At 40.8% G+C, this 14,125-nt stretch overlaps 2 protein-coding genes across 3 annotated transcripts; one reads left to right on the forward strand and one right to left on the reverse strand.

Annotated features, from left to right (window-relative positions):
• Nucleotides 1–13: 13 nt before the first annotated feature.
• On the reverse strand, nt 14–5,320 carry dclre1c (DNA cross-link repair 1C, PSO2 homolog (S. cerevisiae)). Its single transcript, XM_076111799.1, has 15 exons — nt 5,110–5,320; nt 4,965–5,016; nt 4,544–4,628; nt 4,389–4,448; nt 4,245–4,300; nt 3,917–4,018; nt 3,736–3,808; nt 3,339–3,479; nt 3,130–3,231; nt 2,738–2,874; nt 2,523–2,577; nt 2,213–2,301; nt 1,870–1,967; nt 1,490–1,576; nt 14–1,404 (listed from the first exon to the last, which is right to left on the reverse strand). The coding sequence occupies exons 1-15, from the start codon at nt 5,216–5,218 to the stop codon at nt 353–355; spliced, it is 2,298 nt and encodes a 765-aa protein (XP_075967914.1). The 5' UTR covers nt 5,219–5,320; the 3' UTR covers nt 14–352.
• A 1,832-nt stretch (nt 5,321–7,152) lies between these two features.
• tmem243b (transmembrane protein 243, mitochondrial b) lies at nt 7,153–13,774 on the forward strand. 2 transcript variants are annotated; one of them, XM_076111668.1, is made up of 5 exons: nt 7,153–7,307; nt 10,055–10,330; nt 10,433–10,483; nt 10,975–11,079; nt 11,237–13,774. In XM_076111668.1, the coding sequence occupies exons 2-5, from the start codon at nt 10,253–10,255 to the stop codon at nt 11,354–11,356; spliced, it is 354 nt and encodes a 117-aa protein (XP_075967783.1). In that variant the 5' UTR covers nt 7,153–7,307; nt 10,055–10,252; the 3' UTR covers nt 11,357–13,774. The 2 variants fall into 2 exon arrangements, with proteins under 2 accessions (XP_075967783.1, XP_075967784.1); XM_076111669.1 differs by lacking the exon at nt 7,153–7,307 and adding an exon at nt 8,151–9,210.
• Nucleotides 13,775–14,125: the final 351 nt, after the last annotated feature.

Here is a 14,125-nt window from a genome sequence, read left to right on the forward strand (position 1 = left end):
GAACACAGAGACCTTTATGTGAAAAATGTTTATTCATCAAATGTAAAATGTTGTTACATAATGTCACAATTCTGTAATAGTCGTTACTTCTCTCAAGATTGAACATTTGATTTGTTTTAAAGTCAAACTAACTATTGATATGAACTTTAAATGCTTAAAGGGATGCAGCTACAGCTGTCACATAAACACTCTTCATCGAACATGTTTCCATCGCACTGAACTGTATTTCAAGGGAAGTGTTTTTAACCTACTTCTATGTTAGAGTGTGTGCGTGTGTTGCTGCATACATACTGAGGTGTGTGTGGTGTGGAGGTTTAACTGAAGCAGAGGAATGGTGTCACATATGCGTTTATCATCTTGCAGCATGACAAACAGAAGTAGCATGGCTCACCAACGAACCGTCCTTTAACATTCCTTCACATGAAGCCCCGACTTCCTCTCCCGACGCCAGCTTCCTGTACAACTGCGACAGTTCGTCGGGTTGTGGCATTTTTGACTCTGGCGTGCAGGGGATATCGAAATCCGACGACACCTGAGACCCCGAGAGCTCCTCCAGCTCCGATTGGCCGTTGCTGTCCTTCGCCTGAGACACAGCATTGGTCCACGAGTCACCTTGTTCCCGCCCCCCCTGCTCTGGTTGGAGGATCAGAGTGTCGGGTAAATACGAATCCAGGTTCTGCGAGGACTGATTTGACAGCGAGGCGGAGAGGGTCAGACTGAAGTTCTCCTCGTTATGTGGGGTTTCCTCTTCGTCACCGAACAGATCGGGGCTCTGTGAACCAGTCATTTTGGAGGGGGCGGGGCTTGGGACGGAGCAGCAGGAATGTAATTGGCTGTTGAGGCTGTTCTGGCTGTCAATCAGCGTCTCCGTGGTGAAGAAATCATCCCATTTGGGAGGATCGGAGGAGCCACTTCCTTCAGCCTCAATCATCTTCTTCTCGGTTTCTTTTATCGCCTCGTTCACCTCCTCCTTCATCCGTTTTGTATCCTCCTTTCCTTCATTCACCTCCTCCTTCACCAGTTTTGTATCCTCCTTTCCTTCGTTCTCCTCCTCCTTCATCCGTTTTGTATCCTCCTTTCCTTCGTTCACCTCCTCCTTCACCAGTTTTGTATCCTCCTTTCCTTCGCTCTCCTCCTCCTTCACCAGTTTTGTATCCTCCTTTCCTTCGCTCTCCTCCTCCTTCACCAGTTTTGTATCCTCCTTTCCTTCGCTCTCCTCCTCCTTCACCAGTTTTGTATCTTCCTTTCCTTCGCTCTCCTCCTCCTCCTCCTGCAGCTGATCATCTTCCTCTTCATCATTCGACTCGGTGCAGTCCACAAAGTTGCGACCACCAGGCTGAGCGTCTGTGACCCTCTCCACCACAGACACAGCGGGTGCTGTCTTCTGAGGACTCTGAGCTTTCACTGAGAATTGCAGATGAAAAAGTAAAAAAGGTGTGAATGCTAATCAATACCTCGTTAATGCTAGAAGTTAAAAACAATGCTGCACCGTTCTGTATGTGTTGGTCCAGCGCCGTCTTCTTCCTCACTGGTGCGAGGTCCCGCCCGTCAAACAGCCCGTCATCGCTGTCTGAGTCTGATCAGGGAAGAACAGTTAATACTTTCAAAACATATGCTGACGATGAAATTAGTTTAATAAAGCTGATATTGATCATTGATGAAATTATGTATCTTTTTGTTGTCCCTGATCACATGACATCAAGATAGTTAAGGTATGTTAGGTAATACTTTTTAACAATCGTTTCTATTTCATGCTCCAACACGGTGACCTGTAAACAAGCACCACAGCTACAGAGACATCCACCGACGTGTTGTTGTGCAGCGCACCTGTTGTGGTTACACATGCGTGTGTGTGTGTGTTAGTCTCACCGTATGTAGGTCGCTCCGCCATGCAGCGCTTGAGGACTCCCAGAGGTTTGTATACGGACGCTGCTTCGTCAGACCGGCTCCTGCACATCAGCATCAACCTGTTCAAACACACCGCGACGACGTTAGTACGGCTGTCCGACAGTTTCAGACACGATTATTAATGTGATCAACACACCAACGTGTGCATAAAACTGGTTACATCTCTTAAATTATTGTTGTATTCAGATAAAATTGCAAAAGTCTACAGAAGGGAGACATTGGCCTCCGATTTTACAGCTTTAAAAGTTGTCATATGACGTTTAGTGACTTGATTAGCATTCATTATGAGAATGAAAACACTCACATCTGTGTCACCTCAGTCAGCGTCCGACCGATAGGGATAACACTGGGGTAGATGTGGACTGGCTGGAGGTAGGACAGGAAGTGTTTAATCTGAAAATCAGAGAGGAACATTCAACATACGTGTGGACAAACAAAGACATGACTCATTAAATCTACTTTATTAAAAATGAAACAGTGAAAAAGTCTTGTTGATTATTAGCTGAGAACGCTACAAGCTTCTACTAGACTTGTGTATGTAACTAATATACTGTCCATGTGTAACCACAGTCGAGTAGTCTGGTTTAATAATTTAAATAAAAACATGGAGGTACCTCTGAGTAGGAGGAGTGGAAGCTGAAGCAGGCTCGGTAGGAACTGGCTCCTGTTCTGGAAACACAACAAAAAAAGGCGATTTTAGGGCTCATGAACCAAACTTAATGCGATTTATAATGAATTATTTATCTTTTGCCTAAAAGATGAACGTATGTAATCAGACCTTCTCAGAGAGTTAGTACTTCCACAAAGAGACATTTGAACCTGCGCTCACTTTATTATAACTTTGGTTCTCTTCATCCTCTCTCCGAACCACATGGTGGACGGTTTGATGCTGATGATGCGAAGAGGAGTCCCGTCGGGGGCTGTGCAGCCGCACGGCAGCCGGCTGCCTTGTAAAAACTCCTCATCCTGCACACACACACACACACACACACACACACACAAAACAGGGTTCAATGAAGGAGTTGACGAAGAACAACGGGCGTCATGGGCCTTAAATGCCAGCAGTGGATCGGAGACTTTTGAAAGTAGTTCCGAATTATATCTTTTAGAGATATGAAATCTAAAAACCTTGTTTCCCTGTGCCCACTTGTTGCTCAGAATAACCTGAGAGAAACCCTACGTGTGTGTGTGTGTGTGTGTGTGAGAGGCCTAGAGGAGGACCTTCGGGTGTCGACACGCGTGGATCTGCGTCCTGCGGTCGGTCGTCACGTAGCTCAGGATCTCCGGCATCTTCTTGAACATCGCCAGACTTCTGACATGGATCTGAGAGCACAATCGTAAACACACGACATGTAAACGTTTAACACATAAGCGTGTTTATCAGATTACAGTGCGTGGACAGAAACGTGTGTGTGTTTTTATTGCGTTACCTGTGTGTTGAACTCCTCTCCCAGGTTGGTAAACAGGTATTCATATCCATACGCAGCTTTACAGTTCAGCCACACGACGTGATATGAACTCTGACTGATCCAGTTTCCAACAAGCTCCGAGATTCCGTTCAGACAGACCTCCTGCGCACACACACACACACACACACACACACACACACACACACACACACACACACACACACACACACACACACACACACACACACACACACACACACACACACACACACACACACACACACACACACACACACACACGGTTAAATCTTTCTGTTTTTCTCTGCAAGATGAATCCGATTCAGAAGCTCTCCTCAGTATTCCTGTTTGGACTCCAGATATCTCTTTATTGAATCCTGTCCCCATCTCCAAAACGTACCCGAGTGGGAATCTGGTAGAACCGTGGGTCATAGAAAGTAGAGTCCAGATAAACACTCTGAAGATCCTTCACTCTGCGAGAGAAACGCGACACAAGAAAGCTTTAGTGGACAGAACACATAACTCCAGAACGTCTGTGACTGTTAAGAGAATCTACGAGACAGATGTTCATCGGGACCGACCGGCTGCCAGAGTGCAGATGTTCTATTCTGGAGACGTCTCCAGCTGCAAACCTGAAGTCTCCTGTATACAGCACGGCACCCTGGGAACCCTCAAACAGGAACCTGCAGATAGGAACACACCGTTTCACACAGATCGTGTATTTTGTGTATTCCTCGGCCTCTTGAGAAGAGTTAAATGTGTATTTTTAATGCACATTAAAGCCAATTTACTTTGTTACATCATGACAAACTACTGGAGGTCTGAGGAGAGGTTATGAGTGCTTTTATCTTTCAACACTTAGAAACAAACATAGAAAATGAAGAAGCATTTAAAAATGTTTGGACTTGCATAACAGAGCCGGGACAGTGGGCTGCAGGAAGCAACGTGACCACAATCTCTTCTTTCTGTCGAGGAGATACCAGACAAGAAGATCAGGGACACAACTGACGACGTAAATCTCCAGATCTGAAGGAAACAATCCTCAGGCTTTACCTCTCCGGAGGCCTCGTCAACCAGAGACATCTGAGTGGGGCTCTCCAGCTCTAAGGGAACCTAAAACAGATCATCCACCAGTTATTCAGTAGATGATACTCTTAACTACCACACTGCATACACGGAGAAAAAACAAAGTATTAGAGGAGACTTACTATGTATTCCTCCCAGAAAGAGTACTTGGGGTTGCTCAGCAGAAGCTCTTTGGTCACAAAGGAGCAGTAAAGCCTGACTGTACGACTACAAACCAGGAGAGGATTCATTAGTACAGATCGTTACTGTTATTACTGTGTAGAGCATGGAGGCATTGCTCTCACCCACAACTCATAGTTGCTCTCTCTCTACCTACCTACCTCTCTACCCATCTCTGTCTCTCTCTCTACCCATCTCTTTCTCTCTCTGTCTCTCACTATTTGACTCCCTCTCTATCGCTCTCTCTCCCTCTATCTACACCTCTCTCTATCTACCTCTCTCCCTCTCTGTCTCTCCCTCTCTCTTTTTCTCTCTCTCTCTCTCTGTCTCGCTCTCTTTATTTACCCACCTCTCCATCCATCTATCTCTCTAAGTAAACTTCACCTGAAGTGCAGCTTTCTCTTCAGTATTGGTCCTTTCAGTCCTTTCATGTGATCTGTTAATAAGATAAAAACAGATCAGAGACACGTGTACTCTGTATAACAAGCCTCTGTGAATTAAACATGTTATTCAGTGTTACCAGGCTCACCTTTGTGACAGTGGGAGAGGAAATATGCCCGGGCATGTAAGTTCTCCCGGTCGAACCGGTCCAGAGAAACGGTGGGATACTCCTTCATTCTGCCCATAAACGAACTCATCTTCACGAACCTTTCTGTGGTGTCGTTGTGTCCACAGGAGAGAGCATATCTAGTTAGTTTACGTCGTCTGTTTTGTTTTTGTTTGTCCCGCCCTCCAATTGTACGTCATCTTTCTTCTTCTTCTTTCTTTTTTGAGGTTTATTGGCGGTTGGCAAACAATGAATTGGCACATTACCGCCACCAACTGGTCTGGAGTGTGTAGTAAAATAATAAATATAATAAAAGATAAAGAAAATAAATAAGAAACAACTGGCTCATATTTTCTTAATAATATTAGTTAGTCTAAGATATTGAAATATTACTTGATAACATTCACTTTTTGAATTCAGTTCATCTTCTTCTTCGTTTCTTTTTAAGGGCGGTTCAGATGACTTTAAAGGGTATTAGCGCCATCTACTGTCCGTTTCTTACCTGTTTTCTTCTAACTGACTAAACCTCATTAAAAATATGTTTCTACACTTTGCTTTTGTCTTATTGAATCCGTGTTAACTTGACTTTTGCTTTTTCTAATAATAATAATAATAATAACTTTATTTATATAGCACCTTTAAAAACAGAGTTTACAAAGTGTTTTGACAGACAAAGCAGCAAAACCAAGGCGATAATAACAATAACAGAACGCTCAGGGAGACAGTTTATACGATAAAAAAGAATATATATATATATATATATATATATATATATTTAGTAAAATCAACAAATAAAAATAAAACAGAAAAGCAACGTCGAGACAACACATTGTGCTTCAGAAGGAAGAGGGAATGTGAGGACCGTGATGTCCACAACGTCAAAGTTTATGGACTCCATCCACTAATCATTATGATAATATAACGGTAGCCTGTCAACACACACTATACTAGGCACAGATACATCCCCTTTGAAGATGAAAGTGACCTCGTTGTTTTGTTTCCAATCAAGGATTTTTTTTGAAACTTCACATGATTATTATATAAATGATGTTGATTTTGTAGTTAAAGATGTCATGAACAAGTTAATACAACTACGTCGTGTTTGCCTGAAGTTGTGTGGATTGTTTGAACGAGATCAATTCTGTGCGTTAAGTAATAGTTTTAATTACATTATTACAGTAACATTTCTATTTTACCATATTTAGCCATGGTTTAATGAGGAGAGATTCCACGCCCACTCACTGTAACCCATCATGACCTGTTTAAAAGAAATTTTTGTTGGATTAAACACTAGGCCTGTCACACTCTCCTCATGTGATGTAACATGAGGGGGGAGATTATCCATGGAACCCACTCGCTCTCACATCTGAGGGAACATATTGCTTTACTTAGCTGCTTGGAAAATTAGTGATTTATGCTTTATTAACTAGTAATTGAACCCCTTGGTGCTGCTCAGAGAAATATACAAAGCTAAAGGAACTAGACCCTGCTGCTCCACAGACAGCAAGGCAGGTGAGTAATGCTAAATTGCATTATACTTATGCTTAAGTAAGGTTACAGTCTGTTTTCAGAGACTGTATGATATCCTCACACCAAATTCATGACGATTTAATTTAATTTCTGAAGTTACTAGAAAAAAAATGCACTAAAACTAACTCAAACTTGTACTTTTCTGTTTTAATGTGTGACATGTCTCCTTTTTTTAACCGTAGAAAACAGCTGTTGGTAATTAAAACACTTACTAATAAACGGAAATCTGTGCAGTATAAATACACTGTGCAATACTACAACTATTGTCTGTAGATATAATATTTTAGTTATTGTGGATTTTTTACTTTTTTACTTATTTTATACTCTTTACTGTTTTATTATTATTACTTATTTACCTATTTATAATACTTGTTTTGATCTTGTTTTTTACTATGTCTCTATATATATATATAATAAATTAGCATATTAGCATATTAGCATCCGCTGTTAAATGTCCTGTTTTTGAATGGAGCCTGGTGTGAACCTCCCGTAGGCCTCAACCATATAAACCGTACTCTTGCTGTCGGCTCAACAGTAATTGAACTCTCCTTTAACAGCTTGAACCGAAGCTACCGGGCTTATTCCCTTTAATTCATACTCGACCCTATTATGTCTGAAGTTACACCGGAGTCAACACGGAGGTTTATAAGGCAAGTGGGCCTCTAGTAGAGTCAGATAGTAGAAAAACGTTGGTCTTTAAAATGTACTGATTCTTCTCTGGGTGGTTAGCTTAGCATTGTTAGCAGCCTGCTTCACAGTTGGCCTTTTAAGTTAACGTCAGCTAGCAGTAACGTAAAGTGAAGGTATAAACGTCAACGTTTAGCTTATCGTTTATAGTCCTCGTTTACCGGGGTTGTAGTCTTAATAACACACGGTAACATATGGTTAGGTGGCGTTAACTCACACGGCTGTTTGTGTTAAAGTTAAAGGTGTTTGCTTAGCTCTTAGCTAGCCAGGTGAGTTATTTACTAACCATGGTGTTAGGTGTTTGTTCAGATTTTATCTCTTAACTTCCCAACAACAACAAGCTGCTAATGTTTTGACTGTAGCTGCACAGTATATATACATTAATGTTAGTTTAACCCATCGGTATCTGCTCATGAGACTCTATTCTTGCCTCTACTTTAGTCACAGTGCTCGGTACTGACTGTCACTGGACCCAGATGGGACTGACCCAATTCTGTGTGCATTAATTAAGAAACAAAGAGTATATAAGTCCTTGAAAAAGGCATTCAATTATCTTAATTGCAGCTTATTTTCAACAAAAACCTTTTTATCTGGAGCTGAAAGAAGTTAATTAACCAATTAGTCCATCAACAGAAAACTAATAAGCAACTATTTTGACTATTTGTGTCATTTTTAACTTATACATTACAAGAAATCAATGCTTTTGGAGTCATAATTGTGATTTAAATAGATTACTATGATAGCAAATTGAGTTTGGGAATGTTTTTCTTAAAATCTTCTGTAATAGGAAGCTGAATATCTTTGGGTTGTTGGTGTGACAAAACAAGACATTTTCTGCATATTTCGCTACTGTTTTGACATTTTATAGATTATCTGAAATCTAAGGAAATAATTGATATGTTGAGCAACAGATTAAGGTTAACAGTAACTTTTCTAAAGCTTACCTATCTGCCCAAATGGACATATTCCCCTTTGTATTCACTTTCTACACTAATCTGACTGAATAAATAGCTTTGTTTCCTAGATTTGTTTAGTTTGAACGGTCTCTGGAGGTGTCGTTACATCGGTTTTCACTGTGAAACAAATATTTTTCTTCTTAGCTCAGTCTTGTTTTTAAGGAGCCTAGTGAATCACAAGGCTCTGGAGGAATGTAACTGGAGGACAGTTTTATTCTAGCTCATAATGAAGCTCTTGTTTTCCACACTGTGTTTTTCTGCTGAGAAAGCTCTGCGAGGGGGGTTTGTTTCCTTTCCTGCTGCCTTCTGACCCAGAAAGGAAGCAGCAACTGCTGCTGCCGTCTTTGTGAAAACGGGTGTGAAACTCTTGTTCGAGGAATATATTTTAACTTCTCTCTCGAGGTGTTGTTATGGACTTCATAAGCCTTCCTAAAAAAAGGCTTTTGTTGTGTCCGAACACGAGTCGATGCCTCCGGCTGTGCAAACTGAAATGGGAAATGCGTCAGTTTGTAACAAAGCTGAGCCTAAACTTTCCCCTGTCTTGATACTGCTGTCTGCGGTCTAGTTCTGTCATTCCTGGAATATGATCGAATTCTGAGAGTCGTGAGCAGACAAAGAAACTTTTTGGCAATATCAAAAATGAGGATGTAGGAGAACGCCCATTTATTGCATTAAATCAGGGCTCAAACTGAAAACCTCGGGCCTGTGAAAAGTACTTTTACATCCACTGAAAGTTGTTACGGTAAAAAATAGTTCCCAGATCAGGCAGTGAAGGACTGCTCCTGTCTCTCTCTTTAAATACATCATCTATCGTATAATATAAGGTCTCTACCTTAATTAGAAACCGAAACAATCTCCTCACAGAGTCTGTCGTCTGCTCTGGAGCTGGTGGACGGATAGTTTTTGTAGAGTAAGTACACCAAACAACACGGAGACTTACGTAGCATTTCTAATGTCAGATGAGGTCTAAGAAATCTGAAAAATACCCATCGTAAGTTCCCAGAGCCCAGTGTTGCTTCATCAACTGTCCAAACCCTAAATATATTCAGTTTATCATATAAATCCGTCATATATTTGACATCTGAGAGGTTGGAACTGGAGAATGTTTGTGGAGTTTTTGCTCAAAAAGTGAATCACTCATCAAAGTAGTCGCTGAATCAAGAGTTTAACAGAAAAATAGACTTTTACATTGGAGCAGAATCAGAGTTTCATATCAGCTTCCTCTTTTAACCGCTATCATCATCATCATCATCACTACTCTTTTCTTCCTCTTTAAAGATGGAACGGACTTGTTATCACACCTGCAAATAGAGGAAGTGAAGCCGAATGAGCTGCAATAGAAATCTGTTTTCTGTAGTTTATTAATAGTTAGAGAAACTGTTGATTTATAAAAACACGATGCTGTAACTTTGAGTGTCTTTTATATATTTATTGTGTTTTCTAAAGTTATAATGCCGTTATAGTAGATGTGGAACTCTAAATTCTTTCTTCATTACTTTTTATTTGGATACACTTTATTTACTACTGAGGTTCACGCGAAATATTAACATTTAACCAGCATGTGGTCCAGGTTCTAGTCCTAAACCAGGAGGTGGTCCAGGTTCTAGTCCTAAACCATTTGTTACTTTTGCACATGTTTGATGTTGTGGTGAGAGACTTTGATGTTGTGGTGAGAGACTTTGATGTTTGGTGAGAGACTTTGACTTTGTTTGGTTTGCATTTCCTGTTGTGATATATTTTGTTTTGTTCCACAGGTAAAGTAACTAACCCACCTGGCAACCAGTCACCCTCCATCATGTCCCCATCGGTCTGTTGAGGCCGACAGCTTCCTGAGGGAGGCGGCTAGGAGCTAGCTCCCTAGTTAGCTTCGCTAACATGCAGCACTGCCGGCCGGGCGTCTCCAGGAGGCGGCGCTGCTGAGAGGCGAGTGTTTGGTGTCTGCCAGCCGTGCCATGGAGGACTTCTCCACCAGGACGTACGGCACCAGCGGCATGGACAACAGGCCTCTGTTCGGGGAGACCTCGGCACGGGTAGGAGCCTGGAGGAAGTGGTTTAATGCAGAATTTAATTCACAATCTCACAGCTAAATGAAAATGTTTTTGTTTCAACTCTTTCTTCGTCTTTTCCCGCAGGATCGGATCATCAACCTGGCGGTGGGGGGGTTCACGTCTCTGGTTGTTTTAGTGAGTACAAAACTGATCTTCAAACACTTTCTTCCACTTTTAGCTGTTTTTAACGACTGAATTTTATCTGTTGCTTTCGTATCACACGCGAGCGCCAACGATCACAAAGAGCTAGTCATAATAAGTAGCTCTGAGCTGCACCATAACTTTGAAAATGCAAATGTTGAGGCATTTATTAGCTTCTACTTGGAATGTGTTTATTCTTTTTATTTACCATTAGACAGGCTGTGTAGGTTCTATTTAAGTCTAGAGCGGTTATAACTGATCTCACGTTTCTCCTTTACAGACATTAAAAGTCTCACATGCTAATATTATGCTTCTTAACGTGTGGCATGAACACATCAAGGGCCCTTTGAATAGTCATTTTCCTCATGGTTTACTTTTATTTAGAGGCTGCAGTTTAACAGTTTGAATATCCAGTTTAGCTGGAGTTTAGTTAATTGAACGCATTTAATGTTTAAGTGTCTTTAATGTCCTGTTTTGTCTTCCAGGTGACCGTCATCAGTTCCTTTGTGTTCCCCTCGTTGCCTCCACGGCCACTTAATGTCTTCTTTGCCGTGTGCATCCTGTTAGCATGTGGCTCCGCTATAATGCTGGTAAAGCCATTATTATTATACATTCACGACATTTATAATAACTTAAGAGAGTAGGAGTGCAGTAGAACAGCACAGACGTTGTTGCATTAGCTGATGTTATACTGACCTTTTTATTATATATAAGGAAAAAAACAATATTTATGTTTCTCCCCATCAGATATTCTGGTACCGGCAGGGCGATCTGGAGCCTAAATTCAGGAATCTGATCTACTACATGCTGGTGTCCATCGTGCTGCTGTGTCTTTGTGCCAACCTCTACTTCCACGATGTCAGGTAGAGACGGGGACACGAGGAGGAGGAAGAGGAGGAGGAGGAGGAGGAGGAAGGGAAGACATGGCCTTGAGACATGGAAGGACTACGTGGAGAGACGGACTCCTCACACACTTGATGGAATGATTTACACATCTGACCTGCAGCAAACTTTTCTTGGACCAAAACCAGTGAAGCTTAATGGTTCCTGTGGGATGAAGACTGTCAGACTTGGTGCTGAAACATAATGAACTACACACACACACACACACACACACACACATGATGTACTGTTAGAGGCCATGAATCTGCCTGGAGGATGAAACAGGTGTGTTTACATGAACGTAAACTTGAACGTAAAATTATTTACAGTCTGATCCTCACAATAACGAGCTCTTAAACATATTCGGTTTGGTTTGACGATGCAGCAGTTAAAGGAAACATCTGCCCTTTTATCCCGTTAGTGTCGGCCAAACTTCTTCTGAGTTATGATGCAACATCTTGTATCTTCTGTCTAACCGAGAGACGGGCAAGTCTGCAGGTTGTAGATAACGGAAGTATACGTCCCAGTTCTGTACTACATACGACTACTATAGAGTATGTACTACCACTTGTCATAGTACACTGTTTTTCAGTTGTACTCGATGTGATTTACTGTTGCGTACCAGCAGGAGTTCATGCACATCGTCTGCACATAGATGTCAAACTTCTCCACCAGAAAGCAAAAGATGTAATACTTTTTTGCAGCCGTTAGCAGTGCAATGAATTGTGGGCATTATTAAGCATTTTTTGTATATACTTAATGTAGAATGAACTGTGGAATTGGGACACAGTCAAACTCCATTCAAGCTTCATTTATATTCAAGATCATTAACGACAAAGAGATATTATAAAGAATAAAAGCCAATGCAACTCTCCGATTTGGTGGGTAAATGAATTATGATTAAACTAAAATACAATTATAAGTATTCTCTATGCAACTTCTATTCTTCTATCTTCTATTTTGTTATACAACGGTCCAAAACTCAACAAATCGCCGTCTAATAATGACCCCAAAAAAAGGAGAATCAGATGAAAAGTTTGGCGTTGGAGATACGTTTTACGGGAATTTAAACATTGTAGGAAAAACAACTACGAATGAGGATAATATCCAGAGGAAAAGACATTAAAGTTGTAAATTCACAGGAGAACGGATGCTTTTGATTAATAAACCGTCTCTCCCGGTTCTGTAATTTAATTAAATTACTTTATACTTTATACTTTACTTTATAATTTTATACTGTTCAGATTTGAACAGCGTGGATGTTTCCTTTAACCAGGATGTAAATGATGAGCATGTAAACACACCGACTGTGAACTGTAGCACAAACACAGCAATAGCACAAGCAGCTTCAGGCGTCTGTGGCAAATATATGCAAAACAGTTGGAATGTTTTTATTTCTTCTTTAGCTTATCTGATTATCATTTAATTAATTTTCCACATCAAGTCTTTGCTTTGAGGATTTCTTAAATGCTGCACCAAAGGAAGGTTGACTTACACGTTTGTGTAAGGCACACACACACACGCACACGCACACACACAGCTGTAGCACGAATGAAGGGGAACAATTCACACCGAAGCCACACGTCACTGCACAACAGATCTTTACAGGGACCGTTATACGTTTCTATATCACGTCGATGTGTCCGCCATCGAAACGTTGCACTTAATAATTCTGCCATTCACAGCTCTGAGCCTGGGTTTCCAGAAGTAGCTTTAAGTTTGCTTTCTTTTTTATTTTGTAGATCCGTTTAGCTCGGCACATTCACCGTGTGAAAGAGAGGTTTGGTTTGCAGACACTGTTTACATATGTAGCTGCTTTAGTGATCCTGAACGAGTGAAACAGAGAAGATGAAGTAAAGCAGGACTTTGTCTGCAAAAGGCATCTTTGCACTTAAGTGGAGTGGACCGACTGGACTTTTCAAACTGGAATCTAACAGTTTTAAAGTCATAATTGATTTATCTGGGGGTTGTTTTCTCGATTAGGTGTTTGTATGTTAGAATGCTCATTTTGGTGGTTTAATCTGATTAATCTTCTGTCCATTCCCTGATTTAACTAAAGGTTTAAGCCCAAAAAGAAGTAGAGACAGTTAATCTATCGCTGCCAAAAATCTAATTCTGGTGTCGGGTTTGGTCTCAGTGTCAAAGCTTCACACAATCTTAAAGGAAGAGGCTCACATTATTCTACAAATCCCAGTGTCAGTACGCGTCTCAACATTTAAAAAAGGTAAAATATAGAATAATACCAGACTTCCTTTAAGCTCGTCTCATCTTTGTTCTTTTTGTTTCTGCAGTAAACCGACGACAGTGACAAACTAAACCCGTCTCTCAACTCGCCACGACTTTAGGATTGTCAAAGCCGTGCGTTCCTTTGTTTTGTTTTATGGAATAAATAATGTACCCAGACTGCCTCTATACTTTCTTTTCCAACTGTGTGACTGAGTTTTCAGACTCTTTGGGGAAAAGTGAAATTTAAATTATGGTGAAAGTGCAAATGAGCAACTTCGGTTATCCAATTAGAGCTTTAATTGTATCCATAAATGTATATAAAACATGTTTTTAAGTGTTTTCCCACATCATAATTATGACCGTTAGTCAACTATCTCAGACTTTATAATTCAAGTTACTTTGTCTCTTATGTGAAACTTGATTAAAAAAAATGTTCTCGTGAAAATAAAACAAAAGACCCGATGAAGGCAGTGAATGTAAAGTTATTACAATTCAATGTTTGTATTCAGTAGATCTGAGAAAAGATGG

Source organism: Anarhichas minor, unplaced genomic scaffold (genome assembly GCF_050575085.1).
Source record: "Anarhichas minor isolate MPS153535 unplaced genomic scaffold, ASM5057508v1 ptg000045l, whole genome shotgun sequence".
Classification (NCBI taxonomy): Eukaryota; Metazoa; Chordata; class Actinopteri; order Perciformes; family Anarhichadidae; genus Anarhichas; species Anarhichas minor.

What these genes read in the sequence shown, in the direction of transcription:
- dclre1c (XM_076111799.1), bottom strand. Translation starts at nt 5,218, where the DNA reads ATGAGTTCGTTTATGGGCAGAATGAAGGAGTATCCCACCGTTTCTCTG. An exon ending in CACTGTCCCGGCTCTGTTAT is followed by an intron (nt 4,019 to 4,244) that starts GCAAGTCCAAAC and finishes TCCTATCTGCAG; the next exon opens with GTTCCTGTTTGAGGGTTCCC. An exon ending in ACGCGTGTCGACACCCGAAG is followed by an intron (nt 2,875 to 3,129) that starts GTCCTCCTCTAG and finishes GTGTGTGTGCAG; the next exon opens with GATGAGGAGTTTTTACAAGG.
- tmem243b (XM_076111668.1), top strand. Translation starts at nt 10,253, where the DNA reads ATGGAGGACTTCTCCACCAGGACGTACGGCACCAGCGGCATGGACAAC. An exon ending in TCGGGGAGACCTCGGCACGG is followed by an intron (nt 10,331 to 10,432) that starts GTAGGAGCCTGG and finishes CTTTTCCCGCAG; the next exon opens with GATCGGATCATCAACCTGGC. An exon ending in GTGGCTCCGCTATAATGCTG is followed by an intron (nt 11,080 to 11,236) that starts GTAAAGCCATTA and finishes TCTCCCCATCAG; the next exon opens with ATATTCTGGTACCGGCAGGG.